The 13,842-nt window shown below is 56.8% G+C and overlaps 4 protein-coding genes across 4 annotated transcripts; 2 read left to right on the top strand and 2 right to left on the bottom strand.

The window, feature by feature from the left end:
- The first annotated feature begins 57 nt into the window (after positions 1–57).
- Positions 58–1,911, top strand: BO82DRAFT_351605 (F-box protein). Its single transcript, XM_025634469.1, has 3 exons — positions 58–392; positions 453–980; positions 1,034–1,911. Exons 1-3 carry the CDS (start codon positions 307–309, stop codon positions 1,749–1,751), a joined length of 1,332 nt encoding a protein of 443 aa, XP_025495001.1. The 5' UTR covers positions 58–306; the 3' UTR covers positions 1,752–1,911.
- A 650-nt stretch (positions 1,912–2,561) lies between these two features.
- BO82DRAFT_362166 (t-SNARE syntaxin) lies at positions 2,562–3,752 on the bottom strand (the record flags this gene model as incomplete). Its single annotated transcript, XM_025636841.1, has 3 exons — positions 2,562–3,206; positions 3,258–3,439; positions 3,500–3,752. The coding sequence occupies 3 exons, from the start codon at positions 3,750–3,752 to the stop codon at positions 2,562–2,564; spliced, it is 1,080 nt and encodes a 359-aa protein (XP_025495000.1).
- Positions 3,753–4,702: 950 nt separating this feature from the next.
- BO82DRAFT_328826 (uncharacterized protein) lies at positions 4,703–7,665 on the top strand (the record flags this gene model as incomplete). The annotated part of the gene is made up of 4 exons (XM_025633035.1): positions 4,703–4,962; positions 5,040–6,738; positions 6,805–6,978; positions 7,063–7,665. The coding sequence occupies exons 1-4, from the start codon at positions 4,919–4,921 to the stop codon at positions 7,663–7,665; spliced, it is 2,520 nt and encodes an 839-aa protein (XP_025494999.1). The 5' UTR covers positions 4,703–4,918.
- A 1,679-nt stretch (positions 7,666–9,344) lies between these two features.
- On the bottom strand, positions 9,345–12,535 carry chsA (chitin synthase class I). Its single transcript, XM_025630689.1, has 4 exons — positions 12,131–12,535; positions 10,407–12,065; positions 9,948–10,349; positions 9,345–9,885 (listed from the first exon to the last, which is right to left on the bottom strand). The coding sequence occupies exons 1-4, from the start codon at positions 12,266–12,268 to the stop codon at positions 9,361–9,363; spliced, it is 2,724 nt and encodes a 907-aa protein (XP_025494998.1). The 5' UTR covers positions 12,269–12,535; the 3' UTR covers positions 9,345–9,360.
- Positions 12,536–13,842: the final 1,307 nt, after the last annotated feature.

Here is a 13,842-nt window from a genome sequence, read left to right as displayed (position 1 = left end):
ATTCGAGGCCAGCCTCACCTCGATTTCAGCACCAGTACAACTGAACGCAGTATTTTTTTTATCCTTTATTCCTTTTTGAGTCACAGTGACACATTTGACGAGAGTGGTGATCCAAACGCGAGTCGGGTCCACCAAGCGAAGATCGGACCCGTATCTGATTTCATCCGGCTAAGCATTTCCCCAAGAGGCAGATGGAGCAGCTGAATAATCATAACCTCAATCCTGCCTTTCAAAAATGAGCGCGAAGCGGACTTCTCGAACATCAATCGAAGACTACACTCTCGATGGTCTTGGCTCCTGTTGACAATGAGCCATTTCCTTGAACACCTGCGCCAAGTTGTGCGGCAAGCCAGACGGCATCCGTCGTCCCAGCGGCCAAGAAAGTCTCCTATGTAACTCGCAGACCCATATGTCAACAAATAACTCGTTACACTCGCTGACTTAAATCATAGAAACTCAAAGCCTGTGGGAAACACTCGTACGGTCTGGGAGAAGCTTCCCGTGGATGTTCTAGTGAAGATCCTGGTACAGTGCGAACTCGAAGAGATCCATTCCTTCTCGGCTACATGCCGCCTCCTACACCAGCGGGTCTATCACGATGAGGCTGCCATCGCGGAAGCCTATCTCCAGCATCGGAGGCGAGAGGATCCATACCACCTTCAAGGGCATCGAGAACCCAACGTCGCCATCGGTGACGACCTCACCTTCATCTCCGATCTCTTCCCGCCGCCGCCTCCCCACTACACCCCGAGCGGCACGCTGGAAGAATCGCCCGACTACTCGTTCGGCTACCTGACCGATCTCACGCGGTGCTGGCGGACCTGCGTGCGGCTGTCCTTCTACCTTGCCGAATACCTGGTGCAGCATTACCTCGAGACCGACCCCACGGCGCGGGAGCTATGGGCCTCCTCCAAAACAGAGAAGGAGTTCGTCTACAGCAAGGGCGTCGGCGCACTGCAAGCCCGCCTGCTCCCATCCATGTATGCCCTGACTGATTTGTGGTTATGTCCAAGGCTAACCGGCCACACTCCAGAACCTACCTCGTCTACTTCCTGGAATCCTGCGCCGACACCACCACCCCGACACACTCCCTCGAGTGCCAGGAACGCATCCTCCAAGAACCCCCCTTCACCGACCCCGAGATCCTGCTCTCCACCCACCACACCATGCACACCCTCATCCACACCGTCCGCCACCTCATGGCCCCGGATATCCCCTACACCTCCTCCCAAACCTGGGTCAGTCTCCTGCTCACCACCTCCACCCTCGAACGCATCGTCGATCTCTTCGTCGCCGTCGCGGCCGATTCCAGCCAGCAGCAGCAGCAGCAGCAGCAGCAGCAGCTAGATCCCAGGAAGAAGAAGGAGAAGCATGATCGCCACCACCACAGCCACGAACACAACCACCACAACCAAGACCATGAACATCCACCTCCCCAACCACAATCACAACCCCACCAATTGCCCCACAAAATCTCCCCAACCACAACGACAACCCACTGGTCCCACCGCATGGACTTCCTGTGGCACATGCGCCGCGACTACGGCGACTACCTGGCGGCGCTGGTGGGCGACGGCCAAGACGACCCCCCGGACACCGGCCACTCGGGGATGGTGCCCCGGCTGCAGGAGATCTGGTTCGCGGCGGCGGAGCGCGAGATCCGTGGGCGGGGGCTGGCGGCCCATGCGGCCGAGGTGGTGGGCGTTCTGCATGGTGGGGGCCCGCGATTGGGGTGTGCGGTTTGTTTGTAGGTAAGTCGGTTGGTTCCAGGTTGGGTCGGCTGATTCTAGGCTGTTCGTGGGGATGTACTGTATATACCTCCAGTGTAGGAGATGGAGTATGCTGTGTATGCTGTGTATACTAGTATATATCCTCGATGTTGTGTATAGCCTATATGTACTGTGTATACTAAGATATCCTCCATACTCTGACTCGTACCTCACTGCAAGCGGGAATGCACCCCTGACAAAGAATCGACTATTCCAATTCATCAACTCTAAACGGAATACGCCGAATGGGTTGTAGGTGACTATTGAATCTAATTCCTGGACATTGAGACAACAATAACACTCGTGAGCCCATTATGCACATGACCTCATGCTTGCGCTGCAGTTGTCAAGCACGATGAGAAGGAGGAAACTGGGGGAGGGAATTGGTAGTAGTGACATGGGCACTTGGCAGAAATCACAATCAAGGGTTTTCAAATAGAAAATCTAGCCATGGCCAAGAAGGTTGGGTTGGATAGAACTGAGCAAAAATAAGATAGCGGGCGGAGCCTGCGGTTCGTGGCAGAGCAGGGTATGCACACACACATATCATTCACACACACACACACACACACACACACATCACAAAGGAAATGGTGTAACAGAAGAAAAGAAGGAGAAGGTGGGCTACATGATTTCGTTCAGGCACAGCGAGATACGAACATGGACCTGGTATTAATACATTATGTTGAGGGGTCGAAGGGGAAGAGGTGGTCGTGGTTGAAGGAGAGGGAGAGGGAAAGGGAAGGGGGTCTTTATCCTGATATTAACACCCAGAGGAGGAAGAAGATCTGGTTAACGGCGTAGGTCAGCATATTGAACATTGAAAGTTGGCAGGGGAGTTATAAGAGGCAGGTATACCATGAGAATGCCAAACATCTTGGCGATCAGCCAGCGGTTGCCCGAGACCCGCGTCCAGTACTTCATCAGCTCGCGCTGCGCGCCCTGCACGTTGTCCACCACGTCCTCCGTGTTGGCGTCGATGCGCTGGATCATCTCCGACTGCTCGCTGACCATCTGGGCCAACTGCCCGAAAATCCCGCCGAGCTCGCTGATCGTCCGCTCAATGGCCTCGATGGCCTCGCCGCGGCCCTGGATGTAGGCGTTGTTCGTCTGCGCCTCCTCCATCACGAGGAGCTGCTGATCCGAGTGGATCGATGGCCGGCCCAGCGGCGACGGGTTCGTGGGTTCCAGGGTCAGGAGGTCGGCGCCACCGCCGCCGATACCGCCGCCGGGCTGGGGCGTCCGCCGGCCGGAGGGATTGTAGAGCGGGGAGTCGGAGCGCTGGGGGTCGAGGGCCGTGTGAGACTTTTGCGAGACAGAGGAGACGAAGTTCTCGGTGCGCGAGCGCGACGCTTGGATGTTCTTCGTGCGCACTTCGAGGACGTCCTTGAAGTTGGCGCCCACGTCGGCCAGTTTGCCTTGCAGCATTACGACCACCTGCATTGATCGTTAGTCTCGTATCTCGGGCCTTTCGCTTCTGGGACGTACATTATCATTATGCTCGCCTTCCTGGTCCGCTTTGGACCGGGTGTTCTTCGGATGTTGGGAGAGGGTGAGCGCTTGCAACGAGGCAATCTGTTGGTTCAGGGAAGCAAGATCTTGCTTGATGACATAGGTCAATTCGGAGATTTCGACCGGTCTGTCGTCGAAGAGTGTCTTGCGTTTTGCCACTAACATCCACGAAATCCCAAGTCAGCCTTGGCAAAGTTTCGGGGAGGTGGCCGACTCACACTCAGCCAGCCGCTGCAACTTGGCGGTCGTCGCCGTGATCCCGCGTCCGATCTCCACGGCTCTCCGCGCAAACTCCGACCGTCGCTTCCCCGGATGTTGTGCATCGGCGGACCCATTGGCTTGTCGACGCTGCGCATCGGACAGGAGGGCCTGGCGCTGAGGGCCGGCTTTACTGGAGGCTAGGCGTTTCTGGGCCTGGCCGAGAATGGCGTGAAACTCGCCCGTGCGATCCTGGATGGACGGGCCGGCCATTGTGCGGGTGAGGGTCGTTTTGGTTGGTTGGTGGTGGTGGTGGTGGTGGTGGAGGACGGGGAGGTGGACGGGGAGGTTGATTGAGCGAAGATGCGATGGACGTGAGCCGTAAGCGAGGCACAATCACTATACGCTGAAGAGGGTAAAAAGGATGCCAATCGCCGAATCTAGAGCCAACGGTCGGGTGCGGTGCGGTGCGATGGGGAGGGAATTGATTATGCGGCACGGAGTCCGGACTAATCGATAAGGAGGTAGGCAACTGGAGACGTGTCCGTTTGTTTGGCGTTCGGGGCGGAGACGGTGGAGAGAGATAGAGAGATAGAGAGAGCACGTTATGTGGGTGGGGAGGGGAAGAGAGGAAAGGAGGAGGAGCGGAGAGTCAGTGTGTTGACAGAAAGAGAAGCGGAATTACAAGATCGTCATGGTCGGCAATCCAGAGCGATGATGAATGAGAGGAATGGGGACGAGAACGAGGACGGCCGAGGCGAAAGCGGCAATGCAGCAAGTTCGCCAACTGGTCAGTTACAGTAGTACTAGTTAGGACTAGTGGCCAGCCCAGCCACGTGCACACACCAGCCACCCCACATTGGCACTAGCCACCAGGTTCCACCCCAGCCACAGTTTATCCATTTTGGGCCGGTAGGCGGCCATCAAAGCAGCCAATTACCGTTGAGGTTGGGTGGAATCAGGGGCAGTATCCATGATCGATACCTGCCCAGTGATACCTTCAATACTCCGTAACTTACTCTCTACTTCCCAACCACCTCAAAAACGTTATCGCTGCTCATACATCACGGGGAGAGGCTACTTCGAGGACTTATTTTACCTACCAGTTAAAAATAACTGCTTCCTCCCATCTCCACGTCAATCTTCTTTCCGTGCACCGCCTCGTATCTTGGCGCACACTGCCTCCATTCCTACTCCTCCTCCTCTCCTCCCACGTCATCTCCGTCTCTGTGAAACCATTCTCCTCGCGCTCTCTTTTCTGTCCCGCTACACCCGCTCAACACCTTGCGCTCACCGCGCCTTCGGCTGGGGTCACTCATTCCAATTCTGACATTCGCTCTTGGCGCTGAACATGTCAATCATCGATCTCAAACCCCACCTGCACTATTGAATCCAGCTCCTGATCCAGCCTTGCTGATCAGGTTAGTCGCGTGAGAACAATGGCCCGTCCATTTCAGCCTTACGAGCCCGAGCTACAAAAGCTGTGAGTCCATGCAGCCGCCCCTTTCGGCCACCCAGTGGACTGGACTGTACTAATATATCCGACGCCTCGATCTGCAGCTCCTCCAACACAGAAAGTCCCATGTCGCCAGTCCCGCGCGGAGAAACACCGGTATCTTTCAAGCCTAATGTCAACCGAGCAAAGACAAAACGCTGGGTAGAAGCGAAGAAGTATTCGTACGATGGAAACGACTGGGGCGACGATGAGTACGGCGAGTATGATGACGAGGAGCCTCCACCGGTTCCGCAACACAACCTGAATCAAAGCACCGGGGATCTTCCGAGCATGTTCATGAGGGATACCTCCCGACCGCCACTCCCTTCGATGGATCGATCCCGATCGATGGACCAGGTCGCGACCCTTGGAGGAGAACCGATTCGCGCTCAGCCTCCAGAAGCGACGGTCGTCGAGCCCGCTACACGGACCGTCCCAATCGTTCGCCCGGTCGATATCTACAAGCGGATGAGATCCGAAGGCGCGGTGCCGCAGGATCGCAACGTCGTTGCATCAAGCGCAGCTTTTTCCAATGCGACAGCGACTGTTCCAGGTCTGACATCTGCCGAACTCCACTTACCAGCCAGCAACGAAGCACCGGCCGGGACAGGTGACTATAAGCCTTTTCGACCGCAAGGCGCCGCGCCACAAATCACTCACCAACCCGAGACAGCAGGAGGTAGCCCACCGACGATTCAGCTTCCAGATGTGGAGCGTCTTTCAAGCTTCGACCCGGACTTCTCGGGCGACTCGTATTTCCCTGCTTCAGAAGCCCAAGGGCCAGAGCCCGAGCAACACCAGCTGCAGCACAACCCGTCCATGGGATTCGGTTCGGTGGTTCATCAAGCCTTCGATGTGCCTGACACTCCCAGTACGACGGTTGACAGCGTTGCACGGTCGAACAGCGATAGTACCTCGGTGATCAGTCCCATCATTCCGCAGCGAAGCCAGAGCGATCTCAAAACACCCACGATTCTGGAAGAGCCGGGCGAGAGAACACCCCCGCCCAAGGATGCGAGTGATCTAGTTTTTAAACCGGGTCATCGTCGAGACATTAGCCTTCCCAGTCCGAACAATAGCCCCTCGAGGACCCCTAGGATCACCAATGTTCAAACCGCCCCTCCGTCCGCAGCAGGCGAGATGTCTGTTGAGACGCCGGTCGCGTCTTCCTTAAATTCACATTCAGGCGAACAAACGCCGCAAGAAGGTCTTGCGCACGAAGCAGCACCCGGTCCTGATCACCCTGCTCCTCTGAGTATCGGGCCCCATTCTGTGACATCGGCCCCTGCGCTCACGCATGATGGAGTGCCTATCATTATACCTTCCATGAGCACCGACAATTCGCCGCAAGACACGGAGAGTGACCGCCTGCGAAAGGAGATCATGCGGACACTGAGTCGCGAGACCACCCCCTCGAAGGAGCAAGAAGAAGAGGAGCCTGCGAGTCGGCCAGAGACTGAACGCCAGGACAGCCTCATCCCTAGCGAATACGAGAGGTATTGGAGCGCTGCAGAGTCTACTACAGGCCCTGTAGCCCTTGACCAGTCGACCCCAGATTACATCGCCTCCCCGGTTGCCCTTCAGGGATCCACCATTCAGGATGTGCCTCCTGCTGCCTCCGAGCCAATCACATCCCCTGCATCAGAGTCTTCCAAGCCGAAATTAGCACGGCGCTTCTCGTGGGAGTCGTCATCATCCTCCGAGGAGCCTGCGCCGGCAGCAGGTGTGCAGTCGCCTTCTGCTCCCATGCCGGGACAGTTTCCTGTCTCCCGCGAGACTCCAGTCCAGTCATCTTCGGAGACTGAGGTGACGAGTCCCACCGCGGCGGAGGCTATACCGGCGGAAGCCATCCCAGCGGAGACTATCTCTCCCGAGGAGCCCATCCACAAGGCCCCCGAGGAGAGCGACAGCTCCGTTGGGCCTGAAACCGAGAAGCCCAAACTAACCATCCTGCCCCCGGTACCCGACGATCGGAGCATTATCTCCGACGGCCAACTGCCCGAAGTCTACCACGCGGAAGCTACTCCAGATTCCTATGCCGACACCGATCACAACAACAACGACCACAATGCACCGCCCTTTACCGAGGTGTACCATCCCTACCAGCAGCACCAGCAGATCCCGCAATGGACGCCAACGGCCCCGGCCTCCGTCGAGCCGACCCTCCTAGGCTTCCGCGAGATTCTGGGCATGCAGACCCCCGAGGCCCGAACGCAGGCCTTCAACGACACGCGGGCCAAGTTCGCCACCATCGACACGGGCCTTGCCCACTGGATCCAGGTCACCGTGCACGCCCACCCGGAGCACGCGGACGTCGTCGACAAGAGCGCCAAGCTGGCCGCCGGCGGCGCCGTGCCGGCCATCAGCGTGCCCCGCAAGAAGTTCCCCAAGCTCTCGTCGCTCGGCAACTTCGGGTCCTCCTCGCAGCTCGACGTGTCGTCGGGGATGCCGTCGGGGTCTGGAATTTCTGGAGGGGGTGGTGGCGGTGGCGGCCATGCGCGCCGCCCGTCCGCCCCGCTCGGCGCCATGATGAATAAACAGCAGGTCGAGCAGCGGGGCAAGGAGCTGCTGCACTCGGCCGGGGTGCTGGGCGGGAGGGCCGGCGAGGCGGCCAAGGGGCTGTTCGCGCGCGGCCGGAGTAAGCTGAAGGGCGGCGGGATCGGGGGCCATTCTGAGAAGGTAGATTCTTGATTTTCTTTTTTCTTCTTCTTTTTCTGGGTAGCGAGAGCGAGAGAGAAAGTGTGTGTGTTTGTGTGTGTGTGTGTGTGTGAACTTTGACTTTCTGTGTGTGTGACTACGTTTATGCCTATTGATACCATGCCGTATAATTGAATCATATTTGTCTCTCTCAATGCTTGAAAACAAAACAGAAAAGAAAATGTCACAGACAAAGAATATCATGATGTACTCGCTAGTCCCAGCCCCAGCCCCAGCCCCATTGTTCTTTTTTCCTCCGTGTCCCCCTCCCACCTCAGTCCATTCATCGTTGCATTTGATCTAATTATCTGGCCGTGTGGTTACGGAAAATGTAGGGCTTCCAAGCATTCCGGGGCTATCGCAGCCCGCTCCCGCTCACCGAGCTGGAACTGGAGCTGGAGCAGAACGCCGCCGCTCTGGACCTGCTCTCCACCGACACTAGGCGTGCAACGCACAAGCGCCACACCGTGCATTTCGGAAGCCTGCCGCGGCCACGAGCGTACCCCGGCTTACGCATACAGCGCAAATGGCGCGTCAAGCGGAAGGAGACGCCAGATCGTGCTGCTGCTGCTGCTGCTGTCGCTGCAGCTGCAGCTGCAGGGGTCAAAGGAGTAATGGCTGAAGAGAGTGTGGGTCGTGGGATTCCCTTGCCAGGACTAGGTGGGAATGATACTGGGGATTCCCCTCATATCCGGTTCATGATTGATGGGGTGCCGATGGATACGGGTTCTCCGGCTAGGGCGGGGGATGGACGCGTTGCTGGGATCGAGGGGCAGAGGCGGAGCACGATACCGTCTGGCGGTGCGGGGGAGGAGATGGAGAGCACGCTGGAGGAGATGTTTCGGTCTTGGGGTATGACGTCGACGACGACAGGGATCGTCTCGTTTCCGCAGTTTGTGGAATATGGACACGAGTCTAGTCCGGGGTCGGTGTCGTCGTTGGGTGTGGTGGTGGATGAGGGGGCGACGCCCGGTATGGCGCGGAATGGTGGGTGGTCTGGTGGTGCCGGGTTGTAAGTTCGGGCGTTGCTGAGCTGATGCTGATGTTGATGCTTCCGGCAGCGCACGCGGCGTCCTCCAGTGTTTCTCTGCCTTTGTCCATGGGGGCCGGCGGCTTTGATGCCATTGGAACGGGCGGTGGGGATACGCGGTCGCTGTCCCTGATACCGACTCAGCTCGACGGTCATCGTTGCAAGGTCTGCAGCACCAGCCACAGCAGTATCTCCTCCTATTCGCCAAACCAGATGCCCGCTCCCGCTCCTACACGTCTCGAGCACAATGACCGAGCACCGTTGTCACGTCAAGCGAGACCCGCGGCGATAGAGATGAAATATGCAGGGGAAATCCACGACCCGCCTTGCGTCTCCAATGGGACGGGTGACCCAGAGCACAGGCTAAGTGTCCCGTACAAGAAGAAGGCATTTGACCGATTGACGGTAGGTGGCTGTTTGGCCTTCCACCAATTGTTGTTTTCTCATTTTCACTCACGCATCCACAGGGTTTACTACGCCCCTCTCGCCCGCGAGCAACCACGCCCACATCTCCTTGGGCGGTGTAACAGGACAGACAGACCCCGTCACTTTTGGCCTCGCCATAGGCATCGGCTCGCTCCTCTCCCAAAAGTCACCAGTCTTATCGTTTACTCTCCGCGGAACTAGACGGCAAAAATTAGCTTATGCCATCCCAATATCTACCAGAAAGAGTAGGAGAAACATACCATCCGTACAACCAAATACCACATCGCCCCGATGAACTTGAAGATGGACAACCCGGCCACACTCCACAGCACCACAGACATGTAGATCGTGGAGCGCTTGTTCTGCGTCGAGTCCGAGTCGCTGTCAAAGGTCTCGAGCCCCGCGGCGCTCAGCACCACCGCCGCCAGGGCGAAGTTACAGAACACCCAGGCCAGGACGACCGCGCTGCGGAAGCCCTTGTAGTAGTCGGCCTGCCGGTCCTCCTCGGAGACGGAGGGGACCTCCTTCGGGGGCTTGGTGGCGAACTTGGCCAGCTCGGCCTCGTACTGCGCGTTGAGATCGCCGTCGTCCTGGGGGATGTTGACGTCGACCTTGCCGCCGGGTTTCAGGTTGGCGGACGGCAGCTTCTCGGCCTTGTCGTCGCCCTTGGTGCCCCAGGTGATATCGTGGGTGTTGCAGAAGGCGTAGATGTTCAGGACGTTGATGTAGGTGGGCGTGAGGAGGATGTATTGGATGAACTGTTTTCGGTCAGTGGGTGCGATTAGAGAGTGCGATATCATTATCAAAGACGAATACTCACGCTAGTGAACATGTGCCAGGGGTCGAGGAAGATGAAGGAGGCCAGGAACCACATCACATAGGTGGATCCGAGAGAGACGATGATCGAGAAGAACTGGTAGTTGGTGAACAGGTCGGAGAAGGTGAAATTGTTGTCCTTGACCTGCTCCTCGATGGATTTCACGGTCACGAAGATCGCTGCAAAGGCCAGATAGATCATGATGCAAATCCAGAAGTACACCATGGTCATGTAGAATTTGTTGGACCCACCGGGCCTGTTACCCAACGCGAGGACGAAGCAGGTCACCAATGTCGCCAGGTAGAGCCACTCGAACACCACGCCAAGAATTTTTCCCACCGTGCCTAAAAGCGACGAGTCGCCCAGGTACGAGGTCAGAATCTTGAAGACCAAGAAGAAATTGCCCTGAAACCACGTTAGTAATCGGCGTTAAGAAAAAGCTGGATTTGGCTGAATACTTACAATGCCAAACCATGCGAAAAGCATGTTGATCGTCTGATAGATGAATTCGATCAAGAGCATGAACTTGCGCATGAAGCTATGGTCGCTCCGCCAGAGCTGGTAGAAGTGGGCAATAGCGTAGACCGCCGCGAAGAAACTACCGTTCAGCCAACGGCGCCGCTGCAGGATGAATTCCGCCATGCGATCGGGCACATCCGTCTCGCCCGTGGACGACTTGACATACTGCAGGAGCCAGCGGCAGTTGCGCTTGGACACCAACTCGAAACACAGGATACGGTCCTCGGCCAGGTACATGTTGGCCGTGAAGATGCCGGCGTTGGCACCGTGCATCTTCTCACCGGCAAAGTAGCGCTCCAACGGACCCTGTCCGTTCTTGTCGTTCTGCAGCGCCACGTACCGGTAGGCCGAGAACGCACCGGGCAGGACACTGATGAACCCAAACGCCGACTCCAGCGGCTTGTCCAGGATGTTACTGAGCTTGTATTCGAAGTTCTGTCCCGCGACCAGCGGGTTGAGCAGCTTCTTGCCCTTGTCCAACATGACCTTGATCTCACCGCAGGCGCCGCCGCACATGGGGTTGACGTCGAACGCCTTCCAGAGATGGTAGATCGAATCCTTGCCGGGACGGGTACCGGCGTCGAGCAAGACGCAGATGTTGGGGTCCAGCACGCGCCCGAAGGCCTGGAAGAACCACCGATGCGAGTTGATCTTCTTCTGGTTCTTTTCCTTAAGACAGAAGATCATCTGCACGGGGACCCCGGTGCGGCCCTTGAGGTGCACTTGCGTGCCCTTCAACTCCAACCCCACCTGGGTCGTGTACTCATAGATGTGCGCCGTCACATCTTTGCCGTTGACCTGCTGCTTGGCGATGCCGTCTTGGTAGCAACCCAAACCGGCCAGCACAGCCCGCGTCCGGGGGTTGATCTTCGCACGACCGTCGCTAATCACGCAGACCACGATCTTCTTCCAGGCATCCTTACCCCAGGTCTTGCTGCTCGTCCTCGAGCACATGTACTCGATGTTCTTGAACACACCGATCATCGTCCGCGCAAACAGGAAGTCATCCTCGTTGTACATGGTGACGGCGATGAAGAGCTCCGTGTGTCGGGGCTTGGCAAACAGCTTCTGACGCAGTGTGAAGCGCTCCTCGAAGAAGTCGGCTGGGTCGCACGTGGCGGCGGAATAGCGCATGTGGGTGAATTCGTCGCGACCCGGGGGCTCGGCGTGCGGCACTTGGCTGAGCAGCTTGGGCGCAATCGGACAGTCCAGCACGAGGTTGCCGTTGAACAACTGGACTTCCTTCACGGTCTTCCATCGGCGCACGGGCACCGGGCTGGGCGAATGGGTCGGGGCCAGCGTAGGGTCTTCTTCGTATTCGTCACTGTACGGGTCCGGCCCGAACGGGTTGTCCGGCTGCAGGATGGGTACATGGTCGTCGCTGTACGTATGCTGATGCTGCGGTTGATGCTCCGGGTATTGTCCGAGATCGTAATCATCGTCGTGCGCGGGTGTCACCGCTGGGTGATAGGGCTGAGTGTAGTACGCATCGTGATGTGCTTCGGGATCGATGGAATACTCATAGCCGGGGTAAGCCTGCGGTTGGTGGTGCTCGTAGGCCTCGTTATGACCATAAGAGTTGGGAAGTCGCTCGACGGAGTACTACATCCGCGATGCCGTTGATTAGCTCTTCGTTCCGGTTTTAACGGTGGAATGGCATTTCTTACTGTCGGTTGCTCGGCTAGTCGGTCGCTGGAGGGCATCTCCAGATGCTCTTGTGGATACGGGTTGTCGGTCAACTGATAGGTATTCAATGGCCGACCCGGCGACGGAGACCGGGCGTCTAATTGATGTGGATGCATCATGGGAGTATGAGTTTCCTCCTCCCCGTAAGGGTCTCCTGTAGTCAATGGTCAGTACGATATAAACGCCCGGAGTGCAATGCGCGAGGGAAATGTGAAGAAAGCAAGTGCGACGGCAAACAAATTCCAGCAGAGGTGGCTCGTCTGTCGCCTTGTCGCACCAGGATACGAGCGAGTACGAGTAGACTGCCTATTTGTGCAGCACCAGCAACAGCAGCTTGATTGATCGACCTCTCCGACTAGAGTTTCACGTTGGGGGAATTGGTTGCGGAGAAGGGGACAAATGCGCGACAAACCCACTGCCGCGCAACACGGCTTCACCGACAGATCGGAACTTACCCAGGCGATTATATGACATGTTGGCCGATAGTGACTCGGGAAATTAATCGTTTCGATGGCAATGCCCCTTGTGAATTCCTAGCCAGGGAAGCTGGGGTGCAAATTGCGCCGAGCGGGCTGATGGAATGTGGGAGTGAGCAAGCGGGCGGACGGCTGTTGTGATGAAGAGATGGAGGGATCCGGGGTCGCGACGGGAGTTTCAGATGCGATAGGCGAGATTAAGTCCGAGGAAGATGATTGAGGAGAGGAACAAAGAAGCAGAGGTCACGCTGGCCAAGAAATGTGAAAGACAGAGAGAGAGAGGGAACACGGAAGATACTTTGGAACGAAATGGTTGATATTGAGTGGATTGGGGGTGGCTTATTTTTTTCTCGTACCGGGGATTGGGAGGGGGAGGGGAAACTAGGTAGCAGGTTAAGGTAACTAGCAGTGCCACGGTCACTGGTTGGGGTTACCCGGAATTGTCGTCGTTTCTACGCCCATTCACGAAGGGTACATACAGTACTGTACAATCAAACAAACCACAATTGTTATTCTATTACGCTGGGAGAGGGGAAAAGATCAAGCCCGTTGACCAAGGAACGGCGGGGACGATCAGTCCAGATAACTAGCCTCAGGCGGGTGATTGATTAATGAGATTACGCTTGACGGCTCGATCATCATCATCATCATCATCATAACAAACATAGTGCAGGCTCCACTTGGGCGACGGAGGACGATGCATATGACGAGATGTGGGATCGATGTCTTGATATGACTACTCTGCAGCATCTTCCGGGCAACATGTTTCTTCCCCAGAGTCTCACTTGTCCCAGGCTGTCCCATTTTTGATCATCGAATGTGATACACAAAAATGCGTCCCTGATACCAATGCCAATTCGACAGGCGAACCATGGATAGAGTTGATCAACTGCAGGAAGCGCACCTTGAGCCAAGGATGTCCCGTTCTCCACTAGTGGTCACGGGTGGTCACGGGTGGTCACTGGGCCAACCGTAGGACAGCCTTGGTCTTCACAGCCACAGGGCAGTGTGGCACTGGCTGGCTTTTTATATCCGCAAGGCAGGCTGACAGGCTGGCTATAATTATCCTCTTATCGGCTGAGGGGATCCCAAGCCCTATCGGTTGCTCAGGAAAGTCGTTGCCTGGGGATTAGCGTTAGCTTCTGAACTCCAACTAGCGACGTCATAGTTCCTCCTGGTGTCTCACTTTATCTTGTTCGTATTCGTAAACCATCCTG

The sequence above is a fragment of the Aspergillus uvarum genome (genome assembly GCF_003184745.1).
Source record: "Aspergillus uvarum CBS 121591 unplaced genomic scaffold BO82scaffold_9, whole genome shotgun sequence".
Lineage (NCBI taxonomy): Eukaryota > Fungi > Ascomycota > Eurotiomycetes > Eurotiales > Aspergillaceae > Aspergillus > Aspergillus uvarum.
This window is presented reverse-complemented; position numbering and strand designations above follow the sequence as displayed.